The sequence below is a fragment of the Synchiropus splendidus genome, chromosome 13 (assembly GCF_027744825.2).
Source record: "Synchiropus splendidus isolate RoL2022-P1 chromosome 13, RoL_Sspl_1.0, whole genome shotgun sequence".
Classification (NCBI taxonomy): Eukaryota; Metazoa; Chordata; class Actinopteri; order Syngnathiformes; family Callionymidae; genus Synchiropus; species Synchiropus splendidus.
Window position 1 is genome coordinate 8232354 of NC_071346.1, and position 22584 is coordinate 8254937.

At 43.7% G+C, this 22584-nt stretch overlaps 4 protein-coding genes across 6 annotated transcripts; 2 read left to right on the forward strand and 2 right to left on the reverse strand.

The window, feature by feature from the left end:
• The first annotated feature begins 141 nt into the window (after positions 1-141).
• Positions 142-5331, forward strand: cdc7 (cell division cycle 7 homolog (S. cerevisiae)). The gene is made up of 12 exons (XM_053883467.1): positions 142-298; positions 385-474; positions 627-713; positions 836-971; positions 1464-1557; positions 2346-2488; positions 2553-2853; positions 2956-3060; positions 3433-3605; positions 3674-3756; positions 3823-3972; positions 4855-5331. The coding sequence occupies exons 2-12, from the start codon at positions 399-401 to the stop codon at positions 5253-5255; spliced, it is 1749 nt and encodes a 582-aa protein (XP_053739442.1). The 5' UTR covers positions 142-298; positions 385-398; the 3' UTR covers positions 5256-5331.
• Positions 4982-9427, reverse strand: glmna (glomulin, FKBP associated protein a). Of its 2 annotated transcripts, XM_053883465.1 has the most exons (19): positions 9318-9427; positions 9075-9153; positions 8654-8779; positions 8467-8580; positions 8293-8401; positions 7972-8221; positions 7804-7903; positions 7551-7732; positions 7258-7311; positions 7147-7177; positions 6979-7068; positions 6879-6920; positions 6742-6815; positions 6594-6678; positions 6350-6459; positions 6085-6148; positions 5893-6022; positions 5741-5808; positions 4983-5666 (listed from the first exon to the last, which is right to left on the reverse strand). In XM_053883465.1, exons 2-19 carry the CDS (start codon positions 9111-9113, stop codon positions 5577-5579), a joined length of 1758 nt encoding a protein of 585 aa, XP_053739440.1. In that variant the 5' UTR covers positions 9114-9153; positions 9318-9427; the 3' UTR covers positions 4983-5576. The 2 variants fall into 2 exon arrangements, with proteins under 2 accessions (XP_053739441.1, XP_053739440.1); XM_053883466.1 differs by lacking the exon at positions 9075-9153 and having other exon boundaries at positions 4982-5666; positions 9318-9410.
• A 9-nt stretch (positions 9428-9436) lies between these two features.
• rpap2 (RNA polymerase II associated protein 2) lies at positions 9437-15244 on the forward strand. Its single transcript, XM_053883464.1, has 11 exons — positions 9437-9523; positions 10208-10253; positions 10364-10478; positions 10652-10750; positions 10823-10888; positions 10960-11048; positions 11269-11304; positions 11376-12368; positions 12521-12601; positions 13656-13724; positions 15055-15244. The coding sequence occupies exons 1-11, from the start codon at positions 9481-9483 to the stop codon at positions 15197-15199; spliced, it is 1782 nt and encodes a 593-aa protein (XP_053739439.1). The 5' UTR covers positions 9437-9480; the 3' UTR covers positions 15200-15244.
• A 585-nt stretch (positions 15245-15829) lies between these two features.
• On the reverse strand, positions 15830-18850 carry gfi1aa (growth factor independent 1A transcription repressor a). Of its 2 annotated transcripts, XM_053883725.1 has the most exons (6): positions 18672-18848; positions 18434-18607; positions 17518-17873; positions 17312-17449; positions 16782-16947; positions 15830-16194 (listed from the first exon to the last, which is right to left on the reverse strand). In XM_053883725.1, the coding sequence occupies exons 1-6, from the start codon at positions 18781-18783 to the stop codon at positions 16016-16018; spliced, it is 1125 nt and encodes a 374-aa protein (XP_053739700.1). In that variant the 5' UTR covers positions 18784-18848; the 3' UTR covers positions 15830-16015. The 2 variants fall into 2 exon arrangements, with proteins under 2 accessions (XP_053739700.1, XP_053739701.1); XM_053883726.1 differs by lacking the exon at positions 18434-18607 and having other exon boundaries at positions 18672-18850.
• Positions 18851-22584: the final 3734 nt, after the last annotated feature.

A 22584-nucleotide genomic window follows, 5' to 3' on the forward strand; every position in this document is an offset into this window, starting at 1 on the left:
CAGATCAAAGATGGTGAGATGAGGATCGAGAGTCAATCTACTTCATAAACATTATCGGCATTTATTCAAAGAATGAATAGACGTCAGTAACCATTCAGCACACGGACAAATAGCAGTTCAACTATCGCGAGATTTCAGTGACGTCACTTTTAGCGCGGACTTTGTTGTTGGCGGAAAGGCTTCCCTTCCGCGTCCAAGTCGCCTCTTTAAGGTGGTGTTTTTTAAGAAGCTTTTAGCCGTAATATTTACTTGTAACGCTGTTTTTATTATTTTTATGAAGTGCCTGCAGTCGACCAAGGTAAGACACACGAGTTGACTTAGTTCTCGGAAGTGTTAGTCGAACGATAATGCGTTATTGCCGTTTGTTTGTTCGTCGGTTTCTAGACGCTGCTTCTCAAATGGACGTTCAAACCATTGACACGGAGGAATTCTCTCACATTCCGGGCAAGAGACGGAGAAAATCCAAACTCTCTAGTAAGTTATGTTGTTCTCCAGAGTTGTTCACCCAGTTGGCGTGATGTGTCGAAGGTTCATTGGCGTTTTTTTCGTGATAGCTTTAGTGTTTGGCAACGTTTTGTTGAGTCCTGCTTGTATGACAACACAGTGGATTATATTCTGCCCTTCAGAGAATGTAGAAATGGACATCGCGTCGCTCTACAAGGCGATTCCTCAGCTCGCACAGACCTTCCGCATCATTGACAAAATAGGAGAAGGTTGGTTCTTTTGAACTGCTCTGATTCGTCCTGTTCCCGAGCCTGCTGTCATTGCACAAGTGTCCTTCCAACTGTGACCTGTCTGGAGTCCACTGTGTGACGTACTTCTGTGTTTGCCTCAGGAACCTTCAGCTCCGTCTACCTTGGCGAGGCTCAGATGCAGAATGGGACGAAAGAAGTGTTTGCTCTGAAGCATCTCATCCCGACCAGCCATCCAACTCGCATCGCAGCTGAGCTTCAGTGTCTCACGATCGCTGGGTGAGTCCATAAGTGACTCAGTTACAACAGTACTTATTGTTGTTTCTATCCCAGAGTACCCACTTATTTGATATTTCAGTATTTATTTTTCAAACATGGCAATTGATCTTCCATGTGTTGGGAACTTGACTGGCACAAAAAGGGAAAATGCTCAGTTTGAACCTCGCCAGCTAGTTTTTATTATTATTTACATGTATATTTTAGTCTGTAAGTTTAAAAGTAATTTTCCTGTCAATTACTTATGTAATCTATTGTGGGTGACTCAGTCTTTAGCCATTGATCACTGAATTATTTTACTTTTTTTTTTACTTTGCAAAACAGGTGCAAGAAGACTATGAAAAGACTGTTTTTGTAACAGCTTCATATATTTCTTGAAACTCTTTCTGGTAATTTGTTTTGGCCATATTTACTTCGATACATCTGTAAGGTTTATGTATTTTGGGTTTGATTTCACTTTTCATAATTCAATTTTGAATTTGGCTTCCTTTGCAGAGGGAGGGAGAACGTGATGGGTGCAGTTTACTGCTTCAGGAAGGAGGATCAGATTGTCATTGTTATGCCGTACATGGAGCATCAACCGATCGTGGTATGAACAAACACATCAGTGTCCCCACTGTTGTCTGGACCAGGGGTTCTTAACCTTTTTGAGCTCGGGGCCCACCTTTCCCAGATCAAGTAGTACGGGGCCCTTACAAGTAATCGAACTGATTCATGACTCTTGATTTCATTTGTGATCAGTAAGCATATTTAATCGACTTACATGTAAACAAACCAAAACCATGTGATCATTGCAAAGATATTTGTCACTGAAAAGTGCAACCAGCAGCAGAACCAGGTGCAAGTCATATTCATCAAATTTACTCAAGAAACAAAGATAAAAATAAAATAAATATACATTTGATGTAAACTGTTAAGAAAATGTGAAGAACTTCTAAAAAAAACTTCTAAATAATATACATAATAAAACCATGTCTAAATATCATAAAATAAGAATGATAGATTTTATTTCAACTCCAAAGAGGATATAAGTAAATGAAACTATCACCACAAAATGTTCTAATTATTTTCAAAACTGCTTCAACGGGTGCTTTCATGAACAGTTTTTACTTTACCACTTCTTCTTTTCAAGAACTTCTCCATAGTTGGTAACTCTCGCAGATTTGCAGCTGCCAGGTCAATTCAGTGACACACTACTGCCACCATACGTGGCAAGTATATTAAGGCTGAGCTCTCACGGCCCAGAGGTGTAAAACAAGAAAACTTTTAGCAGCCCTCTAGGAGGCGCTCGCGGCCCAACCATGGGCCCCTGGCCCTATGGTTAAGAATCACTGGTCTGGAGGTGATGACTGAATCTAATCCCACATGGCTTTCCAGGACATTATCAGCTCACTAAGCTACGAAGATGTCCGCCAGTACGTTTATCACCTGCTGAAGGCTTTGAGTCACATCCATCAGTTCGGCATTATTCACCGGGACATCAAGCCCAACAACTTCCTTTACAACAGGAAAACAAAAACGTGAGTCTTAGTTGTGAAAACAGTCATTTTACAGGAGCAGAACTCATGTGGTGTGCATGTGCAGGTACGCCCTGGTGGACTTCGGCCTGGCTCAGGGAACACCAGACACCCAGATCGAGTTGCTGAAGGTGGTGAGACAGAGATCAGCACCAAAAGGCCGGGGGCACACTGGTGACACAAGAAGCAAAGGCCCGTCCAAACTGACCTCTACGACCTCACAGCGTCCACGTCAATCCGCTGCACGTCCATCCTCCGCCACATCCTCCTCCTCTTCCTCTACCACCCACTCACCCTCCTCTCGGAAATCTCTGTTGGAAAAATCACGTTGTATCACGGCAGTAGGCCACGCCTCCTCTCGCACAAAGGTGTCAGCACCGTCTTGTTTTTTTGTTCACTGGTGGTTTTAGTTGTAGGTTTGAGTGTGCACACGTTACGTTTCTACACTTCACTGGCTGCCATTTGTGTAGGACCTGGAAAGGATACGAAGAGTTCAGCGACCTGTGTTCGGAGAGAAAAGCCTCAACAGCTGCGCCCAGGCTGCCCACAGCAGAAAATCAGATATTAGGCCCGAGGTACGTCTTTAGCCGCACTTTTTTTTGCAATGTCCTGAGGCACTTTTGTATATTTAATAGACTGAATATGGAGTCATATTGCAGGAACACTTCTGTTACTTGAAACACATTGCAAACAACTCTTATTTCTCTGTTGTATCACTCCAACTGTTCATTAATTTAATGAACAAAAGAAAACCAAAACTATACTGTAAACATGAGGCACAAAGGCTTCTCTTGTTGTGATATGAAGAGGGTGATCCACAGTTCTGCTAGTGAAGAGAAACAAGCCAGTTCCAACATCAGGTCCTCAACCAAGAACGTAGCAAGAAGCTTCAGCTTCAGTGTTTTGCACCGCCGCCTTCATAACAGCTCGATTCTCCTGTTGATCAGCTGTTGAAGCGGAAAACCGAGTCGCTGACTCATCGACGGTACGCCGCTACCAGTCGAGTCTCCCACCCGTCGAAACCTCAGAGCAGCAGTGAGAAGCCCCAGAGAAGTGTCCCCAGCACACTCACCTGCAACTGCTTCATGATCGATCGAATCTGCAACATCTGCATGTCCAGGTAGAGTCTGACCTTCCCTCTGCTTGTTCTACACTTCTCCCTCACTCCCGATCTTGGTGCCGCCACAGGAGACAGCAGGTGGCTCCGAGAGCAGGGACGCCTGGATTCAGGGCACCAGAAGTCCTGACCAAGTGTCCGGAGCAAGGGACTGGTGTGTATCTTAACACCGTGGCATTGTTGTTTTAGTTCTGACTCATGTGTTTGACCTTTAACCCAGCCATCGACATGTGGTCAGCTGGTGTGATCATGCTGTCCCTGCTCAGCGGGCGGTACCCCTTCTTCAAGGCCAATGATGATCTGGTTGCTCTGACTCAGATCATGACAATCAGAGGTTCCAATGAGACCATCCAGGCGGCAAAGACTTTCGGTGAGCCACCCAAACCTTCCTCCACCTGTTGGACGTGTTACTAGCGAGCGCAGACCGTGCAATGCTAGCTGGAGATAAACGCATTTACATGTGTGAAAGGAACATCGTGTAAAAAAGATTTGGACGTCCTAATGTGCCGAGTAGATTCTGTTGTGTGATGGTAAAACAAAATATATTCAGATGTTATAGTGATAAATAGAGCAGAGGTTCTTAACATTTTTGATCTCGGGGCCCAATTTTCTGAGAACAAATGGACCTGGGGCCATTTCAATAGAACTGATTCATTATACTTGATTTCATTTTCAGTCAACAACCATATTTAATCTACTTGCACACAAAATAACTAAAACGAAATTGAAATGACATGACACCATGTGATCATTGCAAAGATATTTGTCATCGAAAAGTCCAACCAGCAGCAGAACCAGGTGCAAGTCATATTCATCAAAATCACTAAAGGAAACAATATTTTAAAATATACACTTGATGTAAACTGTTGAAAACTTCTGAATACAATAAATATAATAAAAGCCTGTCTAAATATCATAAAAATAAAAACAGTATAATATACTGAAACTCCAAAGAAGATATAAGTAAAGTGTAAATGGAAGTATTGCCATAAAACGTTCTAATTAATTTTGCTTCGACAGGTGTTTTCATGAACAGTTTTTACTGTTGGGGGCGCCATCACTTTATCATCATTTCTTTTCACTCCTCCATAGTTGTTAACGATCACAGATGAAGGCGCTGTTACTGGTTTTGACCACCACGTGGCGCATTGACATCAATAATGGCTTGAGCTCAACCTTCACAGCTTGTCACGTGTGTCTGTGGTTCTTCGTTTTACTAGAAATTCAGTGGACAACTGTGTCTCTTCTGCAGGTAAGGCATTGCAGTGCAGTCGTGAACTTCCTCGGCAGGATCTCAGGGTCTTGTGCGAGACCTTGAGGGGTCTTAGAAGACCACCGTACGAGGACGACGACGAGGACCATATCACATCACCGAAGGATCGGAGCAGAGACTCCATTCCCTCCCGTGACCACATCAAAGGCGAGACCTCCACCCACAGCCCAGCTGACAGACTGCAGTCCTCACACCACTCGGAGAGGACTAACACCTCAAGCTCCCAGTACATGAAGGAAGAAAATCAGGGTTGGACTCAAGTTCCAGATGAGGCGTACGACCTACTAGATAAGCTGCTGGACCTGAACCCATGTACCCGGATCACAGCAGCTCAGGCACTAGAGCACCCCCTCTTTAAAGACTTGAATCCCTCAACTTGAACTTTTATTTGGTGCATTTCACTAGTTTTTAACATTCTTCCCCTCATGGTTTTAATAAAAGAGATTTTATATTTTACCCTGCTGGATTTTGTCATGGTCCTCACAAGCTGTCTGCTCAGAACGGGTCAGAATGACTCATTTTGGAGTGACTTTATTTCTCTTCAGGAGTATGAAGACAGTTTATTTTATAAGAGTCACCAGATCATGTTTGACTGTAATGTATCCTTCATGATGAAACGCCCCCGTCTTATAGTGCTTCATGGTTCCTTGTTCAGTGTTGGTGTCATGATTTATTTTCTCCATCATCTCAGTGCCCCCGTCCTACTTCTGGTCCTTCGTCTCCACCAGCTCCTCTATTCGCACCAGAACACTCTCCATCATGTCGAACATGTGCAGGGCCGAATGCAAAGCCTGGCGGAACACACAAACGTTGGCCTCACACACAGACAAAGTGTAAGGCCTCACACGAGATCTTGTTTGCTCACCTGCATCTGAGAGTCTGGAGTCATCTGAGGCAACGTCTGGTCACCCACCGACACATTTATGTTTTCCGCTGAAATGAAAACTATAGCTATTATCTCGGCCCAAATATGACTTATTTCACAGTGCTTTGTTTAGAGCTTGCATTGCATCTGACCTTTGACCTGGCTGCCCACCATAGTCCCGCTGAGCTCCTTCTCATAGTGAGCTCTGGACATGTTCAGTCCAAATCTCAGTGGCTTCAGGAATGACTCCTCCATTTGACTGAAGTCAGTCCAGATACCTGTCTGGAGGAAGTGAAGAGTAATGATCAATGCATGATCAATGAAGTCGGGATTTCAGAACTCACTTTGTTGTCGGCCACTTTGTCACGGATGACCAGGTATCGCAGCAGGTTCAGAGACTCCATCACTCTGTCGCAAGTATCACATGACTTTTTCAGCACATGAGGTATTCACTTTCTCTTTCACATGTTCAGATTTGCCTGTTTCTCAACCTCCAAAAACCACCCCATGATTCGGACAAAATAGTCTGGAGCCAGCTGAGTTCACCTCATGTTTGCAAGATTCTACTCTGCTACTTCTTTTCTGGGATCGTATCGCGATAGATCTCACCTGTCCAGGAACTTCAGCAGGTCCGTCTCTGGGCCGTCTGGAAGGATGAAGACAAATCGTAGCAGAGGAAGCAGATGAACCCCCCCGAACCAGCTGTTGGTGTTTCCTGGCTGAAGACAAAACGTTGAGCAGGACCAACAAGATAAACCTTTATAGATCCTCTAAGGAGGAAGTTCATTGTCGGGCACCGAAGCACGTGGACATAAAAGTCCATTTAAAAGCTTCCACGGCTGTCAAAACTCACCTGTAGCGCAAAGTCGACTTGATTTTTGATATTTTTGATGATATATCCTTGAAGTCCAGAGTGTGAGCTTGTCTTCAGCACCAGCCTGAAAGATCCAGGCATAAACCAAACCGGACACGGTAACGCCATGTGTCAGGGTCAGTCTTACTTAAAGAAAGTGTACTTGGCTTCATGGTCAAACTTATCGATGGTCAGCTGGAAGACTTTCAGCCCTTTAGTTCTCTGGCAGCACAACAAAGAGACGTGAACACACCAGCATCGCACACAGATGAACACAACACTCACCACTTCCTGTTCTGGGGAATAGGTCATGACCTTTTCCAGCTCCTAAAATGAAAAGTTTAATGCAGAAGTGAACAAAAAAAGGGAAGACGTTGTGAAGTACCTGAGAAAGTGTGAGGAAGGTTTTGATTTCCAGCAACTCAACAGGCAGACTGTGGTCGTCCACCCGCTGCAGAGTCTTCTCAAGCAGATCCTGTCGCAAAAAGAAAGCAGGGAGTTCAGTCCGCTCTTTATTGGCTCCTGAAAACAATAGAAAGCGTTTAGGACTCACCAGTCCTTTTTGGATCCTGGTACTGTTGGTGCTGAAAACAAAACAGTCGATATTATTATGAACATATGTCATTAAAATGGAATAATAAACGTCTAGCGATCATTACGTCACCTGGACAACAGGTGGCAGACGTGTTCCAAATTCACCCGTAGAGTGTACACTGGACTGTGGAAACAACAGGGATGAAACGGCAAACTTGTCATTGTTTTTTATTATTATTTAGTGAAGTATTTAGTGTATCTGCCATGTTTTAATTGTATGTATTTATTCTGTTTTATCCTTATTTTACAGTTGTACAGCACTTAGTGACAATCTTGTATTGCTTTTTAAGGGCTTGATAAATATATATGGTATGGTAAGTCGCAAAAACTTGTAAATGTAGAAACAAGGTCCAACCTTCTTACCTGAAGACGCACGGAAATGTGTCAGTGGCCATGTGATGAACATAAACCAGGTGAGCCAGACTCGCCAGAGCATCTTTGGGATGCCGTGTCTCTTCTTCTAAGAAGTCTGGAAGTTTCTTCCTCCTTGTGAGCGGCAGGAACACCAGGCCAGGCAAGGACACTCCGATGGCACTCAGATGTTTCTGTTCACATGTGGAGGAATTATGAGTGTTTTCCTGGTCTGTATATGATTGTACTGCTTTTATATGGTTACCAAAATATCTGAGGCAAAACTCCTGAGTGGAGACAGTTCAAGCGTTTCGGGATCTTCCAGTCGAACTTCTAAGACGATCCGTTTCAGTGCGCTCATGAAGCTGCGAGGCACAAACACAGAGGACATCAGGCGCTCTGGTCAACAAAGTAAGACGAGGATTTTTCTCACAAAATGTGAAGTTCTGCTCGGACTTCCTGCTCGTATGTGCTGTTCGAGGGCTTGTTGTTGTGGGCGGCCTCTTGGATAAAAGGCCGGACAAACTCCATCAGCTCAGAGCAGCAGCGACAAAGAGAGAAGACGTCATCCTGCTCTTGCTCTTTGGTCTCAGGTAGAGGTAGCTCTGCCACATGGTCCATCATGGAGGACAACGTCAGACCCAAGGAGGACGCTCGCCGCGGTGCGTCTAATCGAAGCAGCGCTGGCAAAGGAAGACAGGAGCGTCACCTGGATTTAAGCTCAAATGACACACATTTGCTGAGGGAAATGTACTTTTCTGTAGCGGCTGCATGAGCAGAAGGAGGCGCTCCACTTTGGTTTGGGCATCTTCTACTCCAAGCTGCTCTTGCAAGCCAATCAGCAGCTCTTTTGGTCTGCAGGTCTGCAAAATAGGAGAAATATTGTTGACTAAAAACACAGGTACAATGAGCGTGATGAACTGTGAACCTGCAGAAGGTGATTGAAGATGGCGAGGTAGTTGGGATGGTCCTTGTCTTCCTTCCTGAGCAGACCCTCAACCAGAGCAGGGAACAGACTCCAACCGATCGACCTCACCAAGTCCTGCAGAAGACAAGGGATGTCAGAGATATGCTGATCATGGTTTACTGACACTGCTCTGCTTTGGCTAGCACACCTGACTCTTGTCATCCAGGACGATGCTGAGCACCTGAGCACTGTTCCCTTCTTCAATACAACTGCGACCTGCTATCATGAACAAGTCATAGTCCTCTGGGGTGTAGCCATCCTCAGGCTGGGCTTGCTGCGGAGTTGAGGCACACAAACTATGGTAAACTATAGCGTTTTACAAAAGGCAACTCATCCATAAATAAATCTATAAAGAAGCAGAAAGCTTTGAGTTAAACAACGGTGTTTAGAGATGACTAAAGAAGTCCTCGTGGAGACTCAAAGGTACATGACCCTAAACGACCAGAACATGACAGACCTATTCTGGATTCAGCTGGGACCATCACAATGGTTATAATACATAAGAATAAGGGCGTTTATGTTTTGACGTGTCCACCGATGTATTGATAAAATACTCAGCTCAAACTCACGCATCTCTCCACAACATTGCACAGATCTTCCAGAGACATCTCAGCTGTCTCGGATGATGTTTACCGCCCCACGTAAGTCCTGAGAAACGAACAAAAACGTCGCTTTTAGAACGATTCGAGCGTCGTCGTTCAAAATATCCACGTAACTTGATGAATACTGTGATTCCATAGAGCTCGGACAGAAGATGCTAATATTGCTAACTTCTTTAAAACGCGATTCGTAGTTCAAGAATAGATGCTTACTTAATTCATAACTTGAGAAGATCGTTCTGGAAACCAAGAATGAAACATTAAAATCACCCACACCTTACGGACATGCGTCTTGGTGATTAAAACTGTCCGCTAAGACTCGCCGTAGACATGCTTACGTCAAGGGTCAAAGTTGAATTAAAGCAAAACAGGCAACATGGAGGCGCGAAGCGTACGTGCTTCGAAAAAGTCTAAAAAAGGTATCTGAAATAATACATGTCCTTTTTTTATGAAGGTTGACATCTTGCATATAACACTCGTAAGCGTTTTATCAATTTTACACTTTTACTTTTTGGGGATTTATTTCTGAAAATCACGTATTACAAACGACTTATCAATGTCATGTAATGTTTTAGATAGATAGATAGAGAGCTAGCTAGATAGATAGATAGAGAGCTAGACAGACAGACAGACAGATAGATAGATAGAGAGCTAGACAGACAGACAGACAGATAGATAGATAGATACTTTATTGATCTCCGAAGAGAACTGATCTGCGTTATGTTTATAGTTGGACGGAAACTATAACAGAAGAAGCAATTTGTTTTAGTTAGCATGTTCTTACAAGAGTTTCATGTACCATATTCCCAATACTGAAATGCTAAGTGTTCAGCACTGTTTCCGTCGTGTCATTTAAATTTGAATGCTATGCCTCTTTTCAACCATCATGTAGATCTTCCGAAAGCTTTCAGCCATTCATTCATTTATGGCGTAGTTGGAGGTTTGCGCCTGGACATCTGTGGTCTAACTACCAGAGCATGGTCCTCCCCTATAACCCCTACGTTTGATGGAAACCTGCTCCACACTTAGCAATAACATTTTGTAATTGTCATTTTGTCACATTTTGTTAATATTGTATGTTGGATTTTAAATTATGGTTGTAGGTGATGCTCGTGTCAAAGCCCTGAGTGCCGAGGAGGAAGCCAGAAGGTGAGTAGTGGCAGCCCGTTTCAGGAATATATGCTTGTATATCCTGCACAAACTTTGTCTTATAAACTCAGCCCTCCGCTCTCTTTCTCTTCTTGGTCTGCTGTCATCAGGAGAGAAGCCATCAGGGAAACACTGAGAGAGAAATTGGAGCTTGAGCAAAGAGCTTTGAAAGTGGTGGAGAGTCTTATTGAGGAAGGCATTGCTGAGGACTTCCTGCTTGAATGTGTAGGTATAAATCTACATCCATGTGTCGATGCATTCAAATGAAACACAGCTTTATTACGCGGTGCAACATGTGTTTACTCCTCTTTTATTGTTGTATGATATTCAGGGTCCACACTGTAATTTATCGACCGAAAAAATATTTCCAAAATTCACTTTTACATCTCTGACTACAGGCCTGCTTGATCACTCCTGCAAATTACAAAGATGTTGTGGAGGAAAGGTCCATTTCTAAACTGTGTGGTTACCCGATATGTCCGAATAAACTGTCCAAGGTAAGCTTTTAGACTTATAAACAAATACATGTAAATACTTTCCTCTCATGATTTTATCTGCTCATCGCACAGGTTCCTAGTCAACAGTATAAAATATCAACAAAAACTAATAAGGTGTACGACATCACAGAGCGAAAGGTACATGTTCGTGCACGATTCTTCTCCCCAACAATCACACTCTTGTAATACCCCCCTTTTCCTGTGGTCAGTGTTTTTGTAGTAACTTCTGCTATAAAGCCTCCAAACAGTTTGAGCTGCAAATATCCAAGACCCCTCTGTGGCTTCGAAAGCATGAGAGGTAAGGGAGCTGCTTCGTATGTGAAAGGTGACTCACAAAAACAATTGCTGTGAAGTTCATAGAACTTTGCATACAAATGTATCTGCTCAATTCTGAAGTTGAAATGTTGAATTATGTTACACAACAGTGACAACAACAGTAACAATAATGTACAAATGTATAATAAACATATCATATGCCAATATATTTGTGACTTGGGATTTTTTTGTTGTTGTTCCAGTCCACCACATATCAAGCTAATGAAAAGAGGGGAGAGGTGAGTCATTCCAGTGTCGTGTTTTCTGCAGTCTCCCTTTGTTAAACTAACAGTCCAGCTGTTGTGTGCAGTGGGAGCTTTGGTGAGGAAGTGTTGCTCTCAGAGCGCAGGCTTCAGGAGGATGACATTGAAAACCCTCAGACGGCTCATCCTGCAGACTCTCAGCAGCAGACTGCCGCCGACCTTCCCTCTCACAGCGACGGCAGCGAGGATGAAAATGATCAGGACTTCGTGTCCAGCGTCGTCTCCCAGAGACCAAAACCGAAGGTGCACTGGGATGACCTGCCGAAACGTTCTGACAAAAACAATGGGATGGTTAAGAAAAAGAAGGAAATCAATCATGAAAACACACCCTGTCCAAAAGAAGATCAGGAAGATGAAAGGAGAGAAGATAATGAAAAACCCCTGTTGTTAGACCCATCAGGGGAAGAGAAGGAAGTCGATGTTGCTACCAGAAACATGGAAAAGGTCAGTTTACAGACTCATGTTCAGTGTCAGACAGAAATCAGTCCAAATCCAGCGCTGCCTGTGGACAGCGCCCCCTCCTGTGACTCAGGGCTCAGTATTGTCCAGGTGAGTATGAGCAGACGAGGTGCAGCGGGTCTTAGGAGTCTGCTGAAGAACTACTGCGCTGAGGTGAAGCCCGATTCCGTCCGGCTGAATCTCCTCAAGTGCCTGAGAACAACAATAACCGAATGGGCCACAGACGAAACCCTGAAGTTCTTATATGGCGATGAATACTCAAAGAAAGACTCCAGAGTGACAGAAGAGGTGGAAGAGGAGGAGTTGGATGAAGACGACCTGGAAGTTGAGGATGTGACTCGCGAGGAGAAAAAAGCAGCAGCCGAGGGGCCACCATCAGGGGCCACCCCAGACTATGACACACTGAAGCGAGAGGCTGAGCTCAGGCAGCTGCAGGTCAGAGAGTTCTATAAAGGAACGTGGGTGTTGCCAGAGGAGAGTTCGGATGAGGCCTGTCAACGGACGCCGGCTCTGCCTCTGGTCGACTCAAAAGCTCAACATGCCATTCAGAAGCGAATCACAGTGGAGAAACTCACCAGCTGGTGCGTGTCCTGTTTCTTTTTAAATCAGCTTTCTTGCTGTTTGTTTGATGTTTTTTTTAAAGTTACCTGTAAACATATTTAGAAAACTCTGATGATCTTGAACAATGAGACATGTTCGTGAAAGTAAAGTTTCTGTTTGTCCGTCGTTGCAGCTTAAGAATCTTTGTTGGTCCGCTGGGCCTCACCATGACTGACGTCATCAGCGACCTCAATAACCTGGTCAGAACGTTCAGGTGAGAGATCCACAACACTGAAGTCTGTTCCCGCCTACTCACACTAAAACACGTATTTAAAGAACATTGACAGTACACAATGAATTTGAATTACCACTATATTAGTGGTTTATCAGTGCTACTAAAAGGGAGACACAAGATTAGATACTGTAGTTTATGATAGGTTGTTTCTTAAGAACGGGAGTCATTAAATACTTTCACCAATATATGTTCAATGAAAATATTCTGACGATTTATTTGACGTCATCACTGAGTGGCAGCCAGAACACGGTCGGAAGGCGAACACATTTTGTCCCTGCAGAACACTGGGTTATTTGCGACACAAGTTCTACTGCCCTCTGCCGGTCGTTTGAGCTCCATGACCTCTGAATATATAACATGGAATATACTTTTAAAATACGGGCAGGGAAATGGTTTGGGGTGAAAAAATGCGAAGTCAACTGAAAGACACCAAGTTCAGGACCTCGGACAGCACTTGTAATGAACAACAAGAGTGATGTTTAGCTTGTTCAACAACAACAATAATTTTACACACACAAAAAAACTTCACCAAATAAGACAATAGTTGTTGACCGACACTAGTTACACTTCTTTGTATATCAAGTGTTTTCTTGTCACTCATGTTGGTGGTGACATCGAGAGCAAGTGCAGTAAACACAGAGTCAAACCTCGAAATCACAAAGTCGCAGCCAAACTGCTTGCTGTTCCAGTTCTGAGGGTTTCTGACAGTTTCGCTTCCATGGCATCTCAGCGTTCTCGCTGGGTTGTTTGGCACCTCCACACTTCCAGGAATTCTTTCTTTCTTAGCTGAGAGGCCCCAACGACGAGGGCCTCGGACCCTTGAGTGTATAGACTCCTCTGACAGAAGCACATTCATCACCACAATATAGCAGGTCTTGTTTGTGTCCAACCACGCGCTGTTTGTTTTTCCAAAGCACCTATCAGCTGCATCAGGGGGATTGTTTGTGTCTGACGCCTGCCAAGGGAGCGGAGGAGATGAATTTACAGGCTGTGAAATGACTTTTTCTTTCCCCCCCTCTTCCACCCGTAACAGATTCACCAACAAAAACATCATCCACAAAACCCCAGAGTGGACCTTGATCGCCGTGGTGCTGCTTCACTTGTAAGTTTCTGTTTTCTTTAAGTAGCTCACATAACGCTGTGAACTTGGAAATACAGTTGATTTGTGTTACACAGTTCCAGACTGCATTTGTTGGAAACGCTTCTGCTCAAAATTGTATTTAGTTTGTTCACAATACTTCTGCAATATTTGCAATCTGCGATCTCACCACTGGATGGCAGTGTATTTTATTGCTGGCGTCCGGTGAACTTCAAAACAAGTGGCCTAAACTAATGCATGGCTTTTATGAGCGACAGTCAAATCCTGCAGAACCTCAATCTGGCTGGGATTCTCCCTGAGCCTCATAGAGATTTTAGCACTTGCAGGCCATATGGAGATCCTCCCATCCAGAACACACACTCCACACACACACGCCTTATCTACACCCGACTGCCCGTGTGCAGATCCGTGATGTGAAGTAGGAACACAAAGCCTGTCCTGTCCTCAGCAGTAGGTAAACACACGCACACACTCCAGTCTACTGCCCAGCATGGAATTTGGAAAAGCCCTGGATGGGAAACCCTTCACCTGAGTCCAGATGTGGGGCGATTGATGGCTTCCAGTTTGACCTCCGCTCAATTGGAGGACTAGTTTGGCCTCAAATAAACAGATACCCTGGTTAAAGGAGACAGAGCTGCAGGAGGAAAGTTCACTGAGTATTGGATGGTTTCATTCTGTCCGACTTCATGCGACTCCTTTGGAGCGGCATGAATAATTTGGTGAGGTCTGGTATCTATCTGCTGCCTGGCAGCTGCGGAGCTGCTCCGGCCTCCATTGTTCCAGTCAGCTGAATAATAGATGCACCCCCCACTGCAACACTAGACCCCAGGGTGAACCGGAGATTAACTGATGGTCAACCTGCACACAGGTAGAGAGCAGGACAGGTAGCTGGGGGAGGGGGAGGGAAAAAAGTGGCTGGGGGCGGCGCAAATAGACCTGAATAATCCTGATAAATATCGAGTTTTCGATGTGTCATAATGATGGCAACGCCTTTAGTCAGAGGTGTCAAACTGAATTTACATCTGCTTTCACAAAAGTTCCCACTGTCTGCTTCACTACTTTTGGAAGTTTCCAGTTGAATTGTTCTCATCGATCAGCAAAGCTTTGTGGGTCCACAGTACCGACCCACTCTGGGCTCGTTTGTTCTGGTCTGCTCTGCAGTTTTGCAACTCACATTCTTTTATATGAGGATAGTTGTGAAGTAGAAATTCACATAAAGGATCTGAAGTGCAGAAGGTTTAGGAGCGTGGTGATCTGTGCGACTGAATGCAGGATGCTAATTCAGGCCTCACTTGAAAGTCCTCTTGACCTGTGAGATCTTATTCGGTTGCAGGCTGTCTGAAGTGTCGCCGGTGATCATGGAGGCGCTGAAGACGACGTCATCTGTGGAGTATCTCAGCACCTTGATGGAGGAGCTCGGGCTTCAGGAGCAGGACCTCCTGAGCCTGGTTCAAATGTTGAAAGTCCCCTCACATTAATCTGTGCACTTTTATTAGAGTAAAATCATGTGTCTAGTTTTGAATAAAAATCTTGTGTTTCATTCTCCCATCTGTTTCTTATGAAGTCAAGTGCAGGTGACACAATCTGGAGGGTTAAATCACATCAGGTTAGAGCTGCAAGTTGAACCTCTATATGGCCAAATAAATCACACCCAGTGAAAACACCATGTGGACTTGCTGATGCTTGCTGTTCTTAAAGGGCCGGCGCGCCATAAAAGTGACGCCGACTTCCTTCACTGGCGGCTTTATGGCCCCGTAATGGCATTTGTTATACGGGTATGTTAGCATTGTATCTCTCAGAAAATGTTTGGTTTTGACCAGGTGGCACTCACGGCGGAGCATTTATTTTGGGTTTTAATACTCGGCGTGTCCGGGAGATTAGGGACGTGATTGATGACCAGGATTGTTTTTCTCCGTCTCCATTCCCCTCTATGTCACATCACGTGTGAAATTAAATTTAAATCGTGTCCTAACTTAGCTCGAGAATCTTAAGCAGACCATGTGCAACAGACAATTTGCCGAGGTCAGTCGTGGCTCAAAAAATCCCCAGTGATTTCAAGATTAAAGCAAATGAAGGTTTATTAATATTTCAGAACAAAACAAGGCAAAAATAAATACAACTTAAATAAAATACTGCTTATAAATTCATGTTAAATTACAGGTTTGATCAGACAATTCAGTTCTCCTGCAAATGGAAGGCTTAATAATATAAAAACACAGCTAGTTAGCAGGAAACATCCCTTCATACACGGGGAACAGGCATCGTGAAGAGAAAGTGCAGTTTGAATTGAAAGCTCATTTGAGTCCGTGCTGCGTCTCCTTATGTCTCCTCAGGTCCACTTTCCTCTGGAAGCCCTTCCCACAGAGGTCGCAGCCGAACGGCTTGAAGCCGGTGTGTTTCCTGCTGTGTGTGATGAGGTTGGAGCTCTGACTGAAGGCTTTTCCACACACCTGGCACTTGTGCGGCTTCTCCCCTGCAGATCACAGACTCACGAGTCAGATACACATCTCAGCCCAGCTCCCGTAGACCACATCTTTTATCATCTACAACGCCATTTTAATGTATTTTTCTGTTGAGTGAAAATCACTCGCACCAGGTCCCATTATGAACTGCAGCAGTTTTTTGTCCTAAAACACTAAAAAGATCAGGATGCACCTAAGATAGTGGTAGACAAGGGTATTGCGCCCACTTTCTTTAGCTGTAGAGTGTCAACTTTTACTTTTGAGTTTCTTTGGGAGACAACCGAACTTGACTTTTTTGGGGTATTGAGGGTAGAAAAATCTCACAAGCAAATGGGATTTCAACCTAAGACCACGTTTTTTAACCTTGAGCAGAAGTGGGCTGCAAGACAACCAGAATCTGGGGAGTTTAAGGTGAGAAGTAGCCTTTAAACTACACATAGGTGTCTTGAGTTGTTACTTTCTCCATCCCTGTGGAAAGCAAAGCAATGTACTTCCCTCTCGCAACAGTGTCAGCCCTTAATACTTCTTCACCCTCACATAGAAGCTCTGTCCCCATCATGCCAACTTCTCTTCCTTCAGAGTGAGTTGGGAGTGGTACCTGTGTGGATGAAGGTGTGCTTCTTCATGTCGGACTTCTGGTGGAATCTCTTCCCGCAGTACTGGCAGGGATAAGGCCGCGTGTCCGAGTGGATTAGCAGGTGAGTGGACAGAGTGGACGAGCGCTTGAAGCTTTTGCCGCAGATTTTGCAGCTGAAGCTCCGCTCCTGTTCAACAAGAGAATGGAAATAAAGCTGTGAAACTACCAGTAAAAATAAGGTCACGTGATGAGTGTATGAGAATGGAGACAGAAATTAATAAATAAAGATTTTGCAATGGATTAAACCTTTTTTTCAGGCAAATGCTTTAGGTTTTCTGTATTTTTTAAGAAAAAAAGAAAGAAAACAGCTATGACTTCACCCTCTAAAACATAAATAATATATTTGGCAAATCCTGAAAAGCATTTGTTTTTATTTTTCCTTCCTTGTAATGATCGTAAAACATTCAATACATTTCAATATTTTACCCTTCTCTTCTAGTTTCCTTATTAAATGTTTCCGATATGTGTTTTTATCTTGGCTGTGGACGCACCTGAGAGTGGACCGCCCGGTGCTGATCCAAGCTGACGGCGTGTCCGAAGGTTTTCCCGCAGATTCCACACTCGAAAGGCCGCGTCCCACTGTGGGACCTCCGGACATGAACCTCCAGGCCGTGGGGAGTGGAAAACACCTGCGGATCACTCATGTTTAGATCACAACTATCCACACGGTACCGTGGATGTTGAACCGCTACGGAACCTTGTAACACTTGATACACTTGTACGAGCCACTGGACTCGCAGAGGAACTCGTCCTCGGTCTTGATCTCGTGGTTCGGATCCCGAATCCTGCACATCTGGCCTGGAGTGGGAGAACAATCCCGGAAAAACCGGCGGTCCACCGAGCCGGCGTAAAGAGGTTCGGTGCCATTGTCGCGTCCGTAGAGGCCGATGCGGGCTCGAGGTTCTCTGGGGCCAGCGAGGTGGTGGTTCTGGTGTCGGTACTCAGCGTGCTGGACCAGATGCCTCAGCTCGGAACCGGAGTATTTCCACGGGTAGGAAAAGAGCGGGAGGTTGAAGTGGGTTTCGTCCTCCTCTGCGGCTGGACTGTCCGAATCTGAACATGTGAGGGAACCAAAATTAGCTTTTGAACATTTAACTTTAAATTCCTTTTATTTCTAAAAACAATAATTTTTGAATTCAATTAAAAAAAAATAAATGCGTATTTATTACGTGGAAAAGTAAAGTTTTGATCACGTGGGCCGGAAGAAGCGATTTGTCTACTTGAAATGATGCATTCAAAGTCCGAAAACAAGGTGGGTAAAATCACCCGAAGTTACAAATCAAATAACAGCTATCAAACTATAAATTAACAGATGAATGTTAAATTCAGAAATTATTGGAAACAGGCGCTAAAAACGAGGAAATATTTCCATAAGTTCCACGGTTTAACATGTAAATACGTCGAATAATTTCGAAATAAAGCGCGTTTTTCATATTCATATTCATTATTAAAATCTTTAAAATGTACCTGATTTTCTTTGTAAATATATTAGGTCTTCAGGAAAATTTAATCAGTTATACAAAATTTATTTTGCACAACTACATTACTTTAATGAACAGATTTATTGAATCTCGAGCGCTGTAAAGTTATTTCTTGAACAAGCGGTGTCAGACCTGGGGATGAGGACGGGGAAGGCGGTCGCCAGAAATCACAGTCGGACGGCCGCTCACTGTCCGCGCAGCTGGCAGGTGACCCGGAGGACAGCGAGCCCGGAGACAGCAGCCCGGACCCGGGGGCCAGGAAGTCCTCCTGCGGGTCCTGCTTGAACTCCACTCGCGACTTGTTCTCTGTCGGGACGAGCACGTCGTCACCAACGGCTCCGTTCCTGGGTCAGGTGCAAGGTTCGCTTACCTGCGCTGACATGGGCCAGAATCACGTCCAGACCGCGGCAGTCCTGGTCCAGAAGCCGGGGCTGGTGGTAGCTGTGGGCCCGTTTACTCTTGACCAGGAAGGACCTCGGCATGTTCCCCCTCTGCTCTGTCGCTTCTGGACTGTTGCTCTTCAGTTGAGATGCTGTTACTACGGGCTTTGGCAGGCTATTACGCATGCGCAGAGGGGCCAGATTGTTTACCAGGTGTTGAGTAGCAGGTGGAAAGGAGCAGAGGACTGTTTTGGGGTCGACTGAATGGAGAGTAGATTTAACTCTCAATATATTAATAACAACATTGACTTCACCACTTTATACTTTATTTATTTATGTCAACTCCATATCTCTTTTTACAACCAGTTTTTCTTCGTTCTTTATCGCAAATCAAAGTCTGTATTAAAACAACTACTGTAAAAAATATCCGTTTGAATGCTATTCTTGTTCAAAATATTAAAAAGTAGTTCAACAAAAATATTTAAATGTATTTATTTATTTGACAGAAGAACATATTCTGGCATAAAGTACTTAAACTTAGGTTTTAGGAGTGTTTAACTACCAAAAAACAGAACTTAACAGTGTAAAATAGAGCAATAAATCTTATTAAAACATATGTGCTTTAAGGTGGTTCTTTTTCAAAAACATGCTCAAAATAAGTATGAATCAATGTATATTATTTTACGCTAAGAAAGAAATGTGTCTGCTGGTGTTGTGTGTGTGTGTGTGTGTCCAGGTTGTAAATCGACCCTGGTAACGGGAGCGTGCGTGCAGCAGCCTGCTGGTGGAGACTGCAGGTATCTCTTACACTTCCCCTGCTTCAGACCGATTGTCTTACATCATTAGAGCCCGTCCGACGGTCCACACACTCCGTCGCTGCGCAGATGAATCACAGACCAATATGAAGCTGAAGATTTGTAAAATCCTTTGGGCCCCGCTCAAGGTCACAGTGAAGCAGAGAGTCAGTGGGAAACAAGTGTGTTTGGTGAAGCTGACACACCAGGCTGGAACACGTGTGACGATACCACACTGAACTGATAGTGAAGCGAACACTGACAACACACACACACACACACACACACACTTGACTGAAGCATTTTATGACAAGGTAAACTCACATAGCAGTGTCTGTGTTTCGCTGCAGTATGATACAGATTTTCAGGGCTCCAGGTTCCAAACTGCAAGCCACTGCTTCAACCAAAGTTCCAGTACATCAATGCATCCAAACATGTTTGAAAGTAAATCTCCCTGCACCTGTTACACACCAGTTATGTTCATATTGGGCTTCCCAAAGTCTAGATCTGATTTCTTACGTATCTGTGATACATTTATCATGTCTGTCATTTCAACATAAAAGCAACAGGGTGGAAACTGTTGATGTTTCGCTGGTGTTCAGCTGAAGCCTGAGAAGAGGAACGCGGCACGACTGAGTCATGGCAGGAAACTCAAGTCAGACTTGAGACTATCTCTGCTGCCGCAGCTCGTCCCCTTCTGTCTGTGCGCCTTCTGCTCTCCACCACAGGTTTGATTCTAAAACTGTGTGATTGATGAAGCAGCGATTGGCTCAACAGTCGACAATCTCTGAGCTGCTGTTCAAACGTTATACTCTAGTAGCTCATGACTGACAAGCAAGACACTGCCTTAGCTGCCGTCACCAGTGCCGCCAAGTCAGAGGCCAAGTGGATGTTTATTTTGCTGGAATTCTTTCTCTTTTCCTTTATTTTTGCGGTGAATATCATGGCAATAACGCTCCGTGATTTGGTCATTCGGTTTTCCCTGTCTGTTTTTATTCCCCTGTTTGAATTAGGTTCTTCCATAGGGTTTTTACCACTAGTTCTGTCCTAAAATATATTTTGTTTCCCCATCATATATATGGGGAAACAAAATAAATAAAAAATAAATAAAAAATAATATATATATATATATGAGAATGTTTAAATAGAACCTGTATAAAATCAAAGACTATTATAACCAAATAATGTATCTATATTAAGCATATAATACCATGGCACAATTACACTTTCGTATTTGATAATGCTGAAGTGGCAAAATCGTTGAGTGCGTTGCGTGATTTTCTTAGTTTTCTACAGCATTTTCTGCAGCATTTTTTTTCCAATTTAGTCATAAGAAAATAAATAAATAAATCAGCAATAAAGCTGACCATAAAGGATAAAATAAACAAAACAAAATCTATAATATATTTTTTTATTTTGATATTTTGTTGACACCTAATGTTTCTGTCATATAAATCCTTTTCTAAATAAGTAAATACGTTGTTGCCGCTTTGTTTCATTTTTATGACCTTGCTTTCTCTTCTGACTGACACAAGTGGAGTTTCTCTGAACTTTACTAGACTTTTTTCAAATCTAATTTACTGACTCGTGTCGATGAAATTTTGGGAAATTCATCACTGTCAGAGTAAAGATGACGCTTGCTGTTAGTCACATTGTGATGATGGAGCTTGTGGGTTCTGAGTGTCAGTTTTCCTCCGAGCACATTCTCGAATCCTCCTCTGGTCATTGCTGGCATCAATTGTTCCCTTTAAATTGCTGTATTGTTTGTGAACCTGTCGACTTCAGGCAAACAACATGTCAGATGTGCCAATCAGGCCCAACTGACTTCCCTGGTCATTGTTTGGACCCGGGTCGTTTATCCTGCCGCTCAGTGGAAACCACATCATGCTATCTCATCTCCTCACAAGTTCCTCTGGCTCCCGAGCCCAAACCGCACTCTGACACCCCACCTCTCTCCTTTAAAAGCCTCTCTGCTGCTTTCCTTCTTGCTTTCATCGGATTTGAGCGTCTTTTCTGCAGTTTCGACCACAAGCCGCCCCCGTGGGAGTGTCTCACCGAATCTCGCCGAACTGCAGGCTCCAGATAGGGGCAGCGTGTGAACACAATGAATATGATTTACTGGAGCGGACGACGACATGACAACCCCTTTTTTTCACGTGGCGCAACTGAAAACATCTTGTTCTTTCAGGTTTAGATTTACTTGTTTGTTGATATTAGAGATGTTGAAGGTAGGTGAGAGAAGCTGTTCAACTCAACTAGTCTTTGGATTTTCACCTTCAACAAACCACAAATCACTGTGGTCATCCATCACTGCTCCCCTTGTTTCTGTTTCTGGTTGTAAATTTCCCCCACGAAATACTCCGAATCTCATGGGGGGCTGGTGCAGCGTGCGTGTGAGGAACGCTGCTCTCTGCTTCCTGGTCATTGTGTCTCTAACAATTTCTTTAGCTGGAGGTTCAGTGGGCTGTCTGATGGGTCAAAGGTCAATGTTTACATTTGAAACCTTTTATTTATCTGTTTTTGGAACTTTCATCTGGAAAATCTTGTTAGTGGGACATGAACTCTCATTGTGTGAATGTGAATACAAACGTGTTGACTATGTTCAGGGTGTGCTCTTCCTGTCTGAGGTGTGACTGCTCCTTCTCATGACACCATTTCTTTAAAATGAAGTTAACACTTGTGGCGTATTATTTTCTTCTTCTAAACAACGGCCTGCAATAGAAGAACTAGATACAGGCAGTGTTGTAAGGGGCCGGCCACCAATTCCACTGAACAAATGTCCTTGTTATTTATTAAATTATTTATTTATTAAAAGACAGAAAGGGAAAAAGACATATTTATGTCATGTGGAATCATGTATCATGTGTCAATCTACATTTTAAATTTCTGAGTATTGTTATTATAACTAACAACAACAACAACAATAATAATAAACTGTTTTAAAACATGGTTTATAGCTTCACAATAATCAAATAAAAGGTGGTCATATCTGGAAGGCATAATCTCACCAAGTATCTAGTATCTAGGACAAGAGCTACAGCTAAGGGGTAAAAAATGAAACCAAAATTTTACAATTTATTTCATTACAAACAAAAAAAAAAATCACTAA

Coding starts and splice junctions, on each gene's coding strand:
- cdc7 (XM_053883467.1), top strand. CDS start 399: ATGGACGTTCAAACCATTGACACGGAGGAATTCTCTCACATTCCGGGC. Junction 972..1,463: donor CAGTGTCTCACGATCGCTGG/GTGAGTCCATAA, acceptor CTTCCTTTGCAG/AGGGAGGGAGAACGTGATGG. Junction 2,489..2,552: donor TACAACAGGAAAACAAAAAC/GTGAGTCTTAGT, acceptor GTGCATGTGCAG/GTACGCCCTGGTGGACTTCG.
- glmna (XM_053883465.1), bottom strand. CDS start 9,113: ATGTCTCTGGAAGATCTGTGCAATGTTGTGGAGAGATGC. Junction 6,679..6,741: donor GCCAAGTACACTTTCTTTAA/GTAAGACTGACC, acceptor TGGATCTTTCAG/GCTGGTGCTGAAGACAAGCT. Junction 5,809..5,892: donor GGTGGGCAGCCAGGTCAAAG/GTCAGATGCAAT, acceptor TTTTCATTTCAG/CGGAAAACATAAATGTGTCG.
- rpap2 (XM_053883464.1), top strand. CDS start 9,481: ATGGAGGCGCGAAGCGTACGTGCTTCGAAAAAGTCTAAAAAAG. Junction 10,751..10,822: donor GTCCGAATAAACTGTCCAAG/GTAAGCTTTTAG, acceptor CTCATCGCACAG/GTTCCTAGTCAACAGTATAA. Junction 11,305..11,375: donor CTAATGAAAAGAGGGGAGAG/GTGAGTCATTCC, acceptor TGTTGTGTGCAG/TGGGAGCTTTGGTGAGGAAG.
- gfi1aa (XM_053883725.1), bottom strand. CDS start 18,783: ATGCCGAGGTCCTTCCTGGTCAAGAGTAAACGGGCCCACAGCTACCAC. Junction 16,948..17,311: donor ACCGGGCGGTCCACTCTCAG/GTGCGTCCACAG, acceptor CTTGTTGAACAG/GAGCGGAGCTTCAGCTGCAA. Junction 16,195..16,781: donor GCACACCTTCATCCACACAG/GTACCACTCCCA, acceptor TGTGATCTGCAG/GGGAGAAGCCGCACAAGTGC.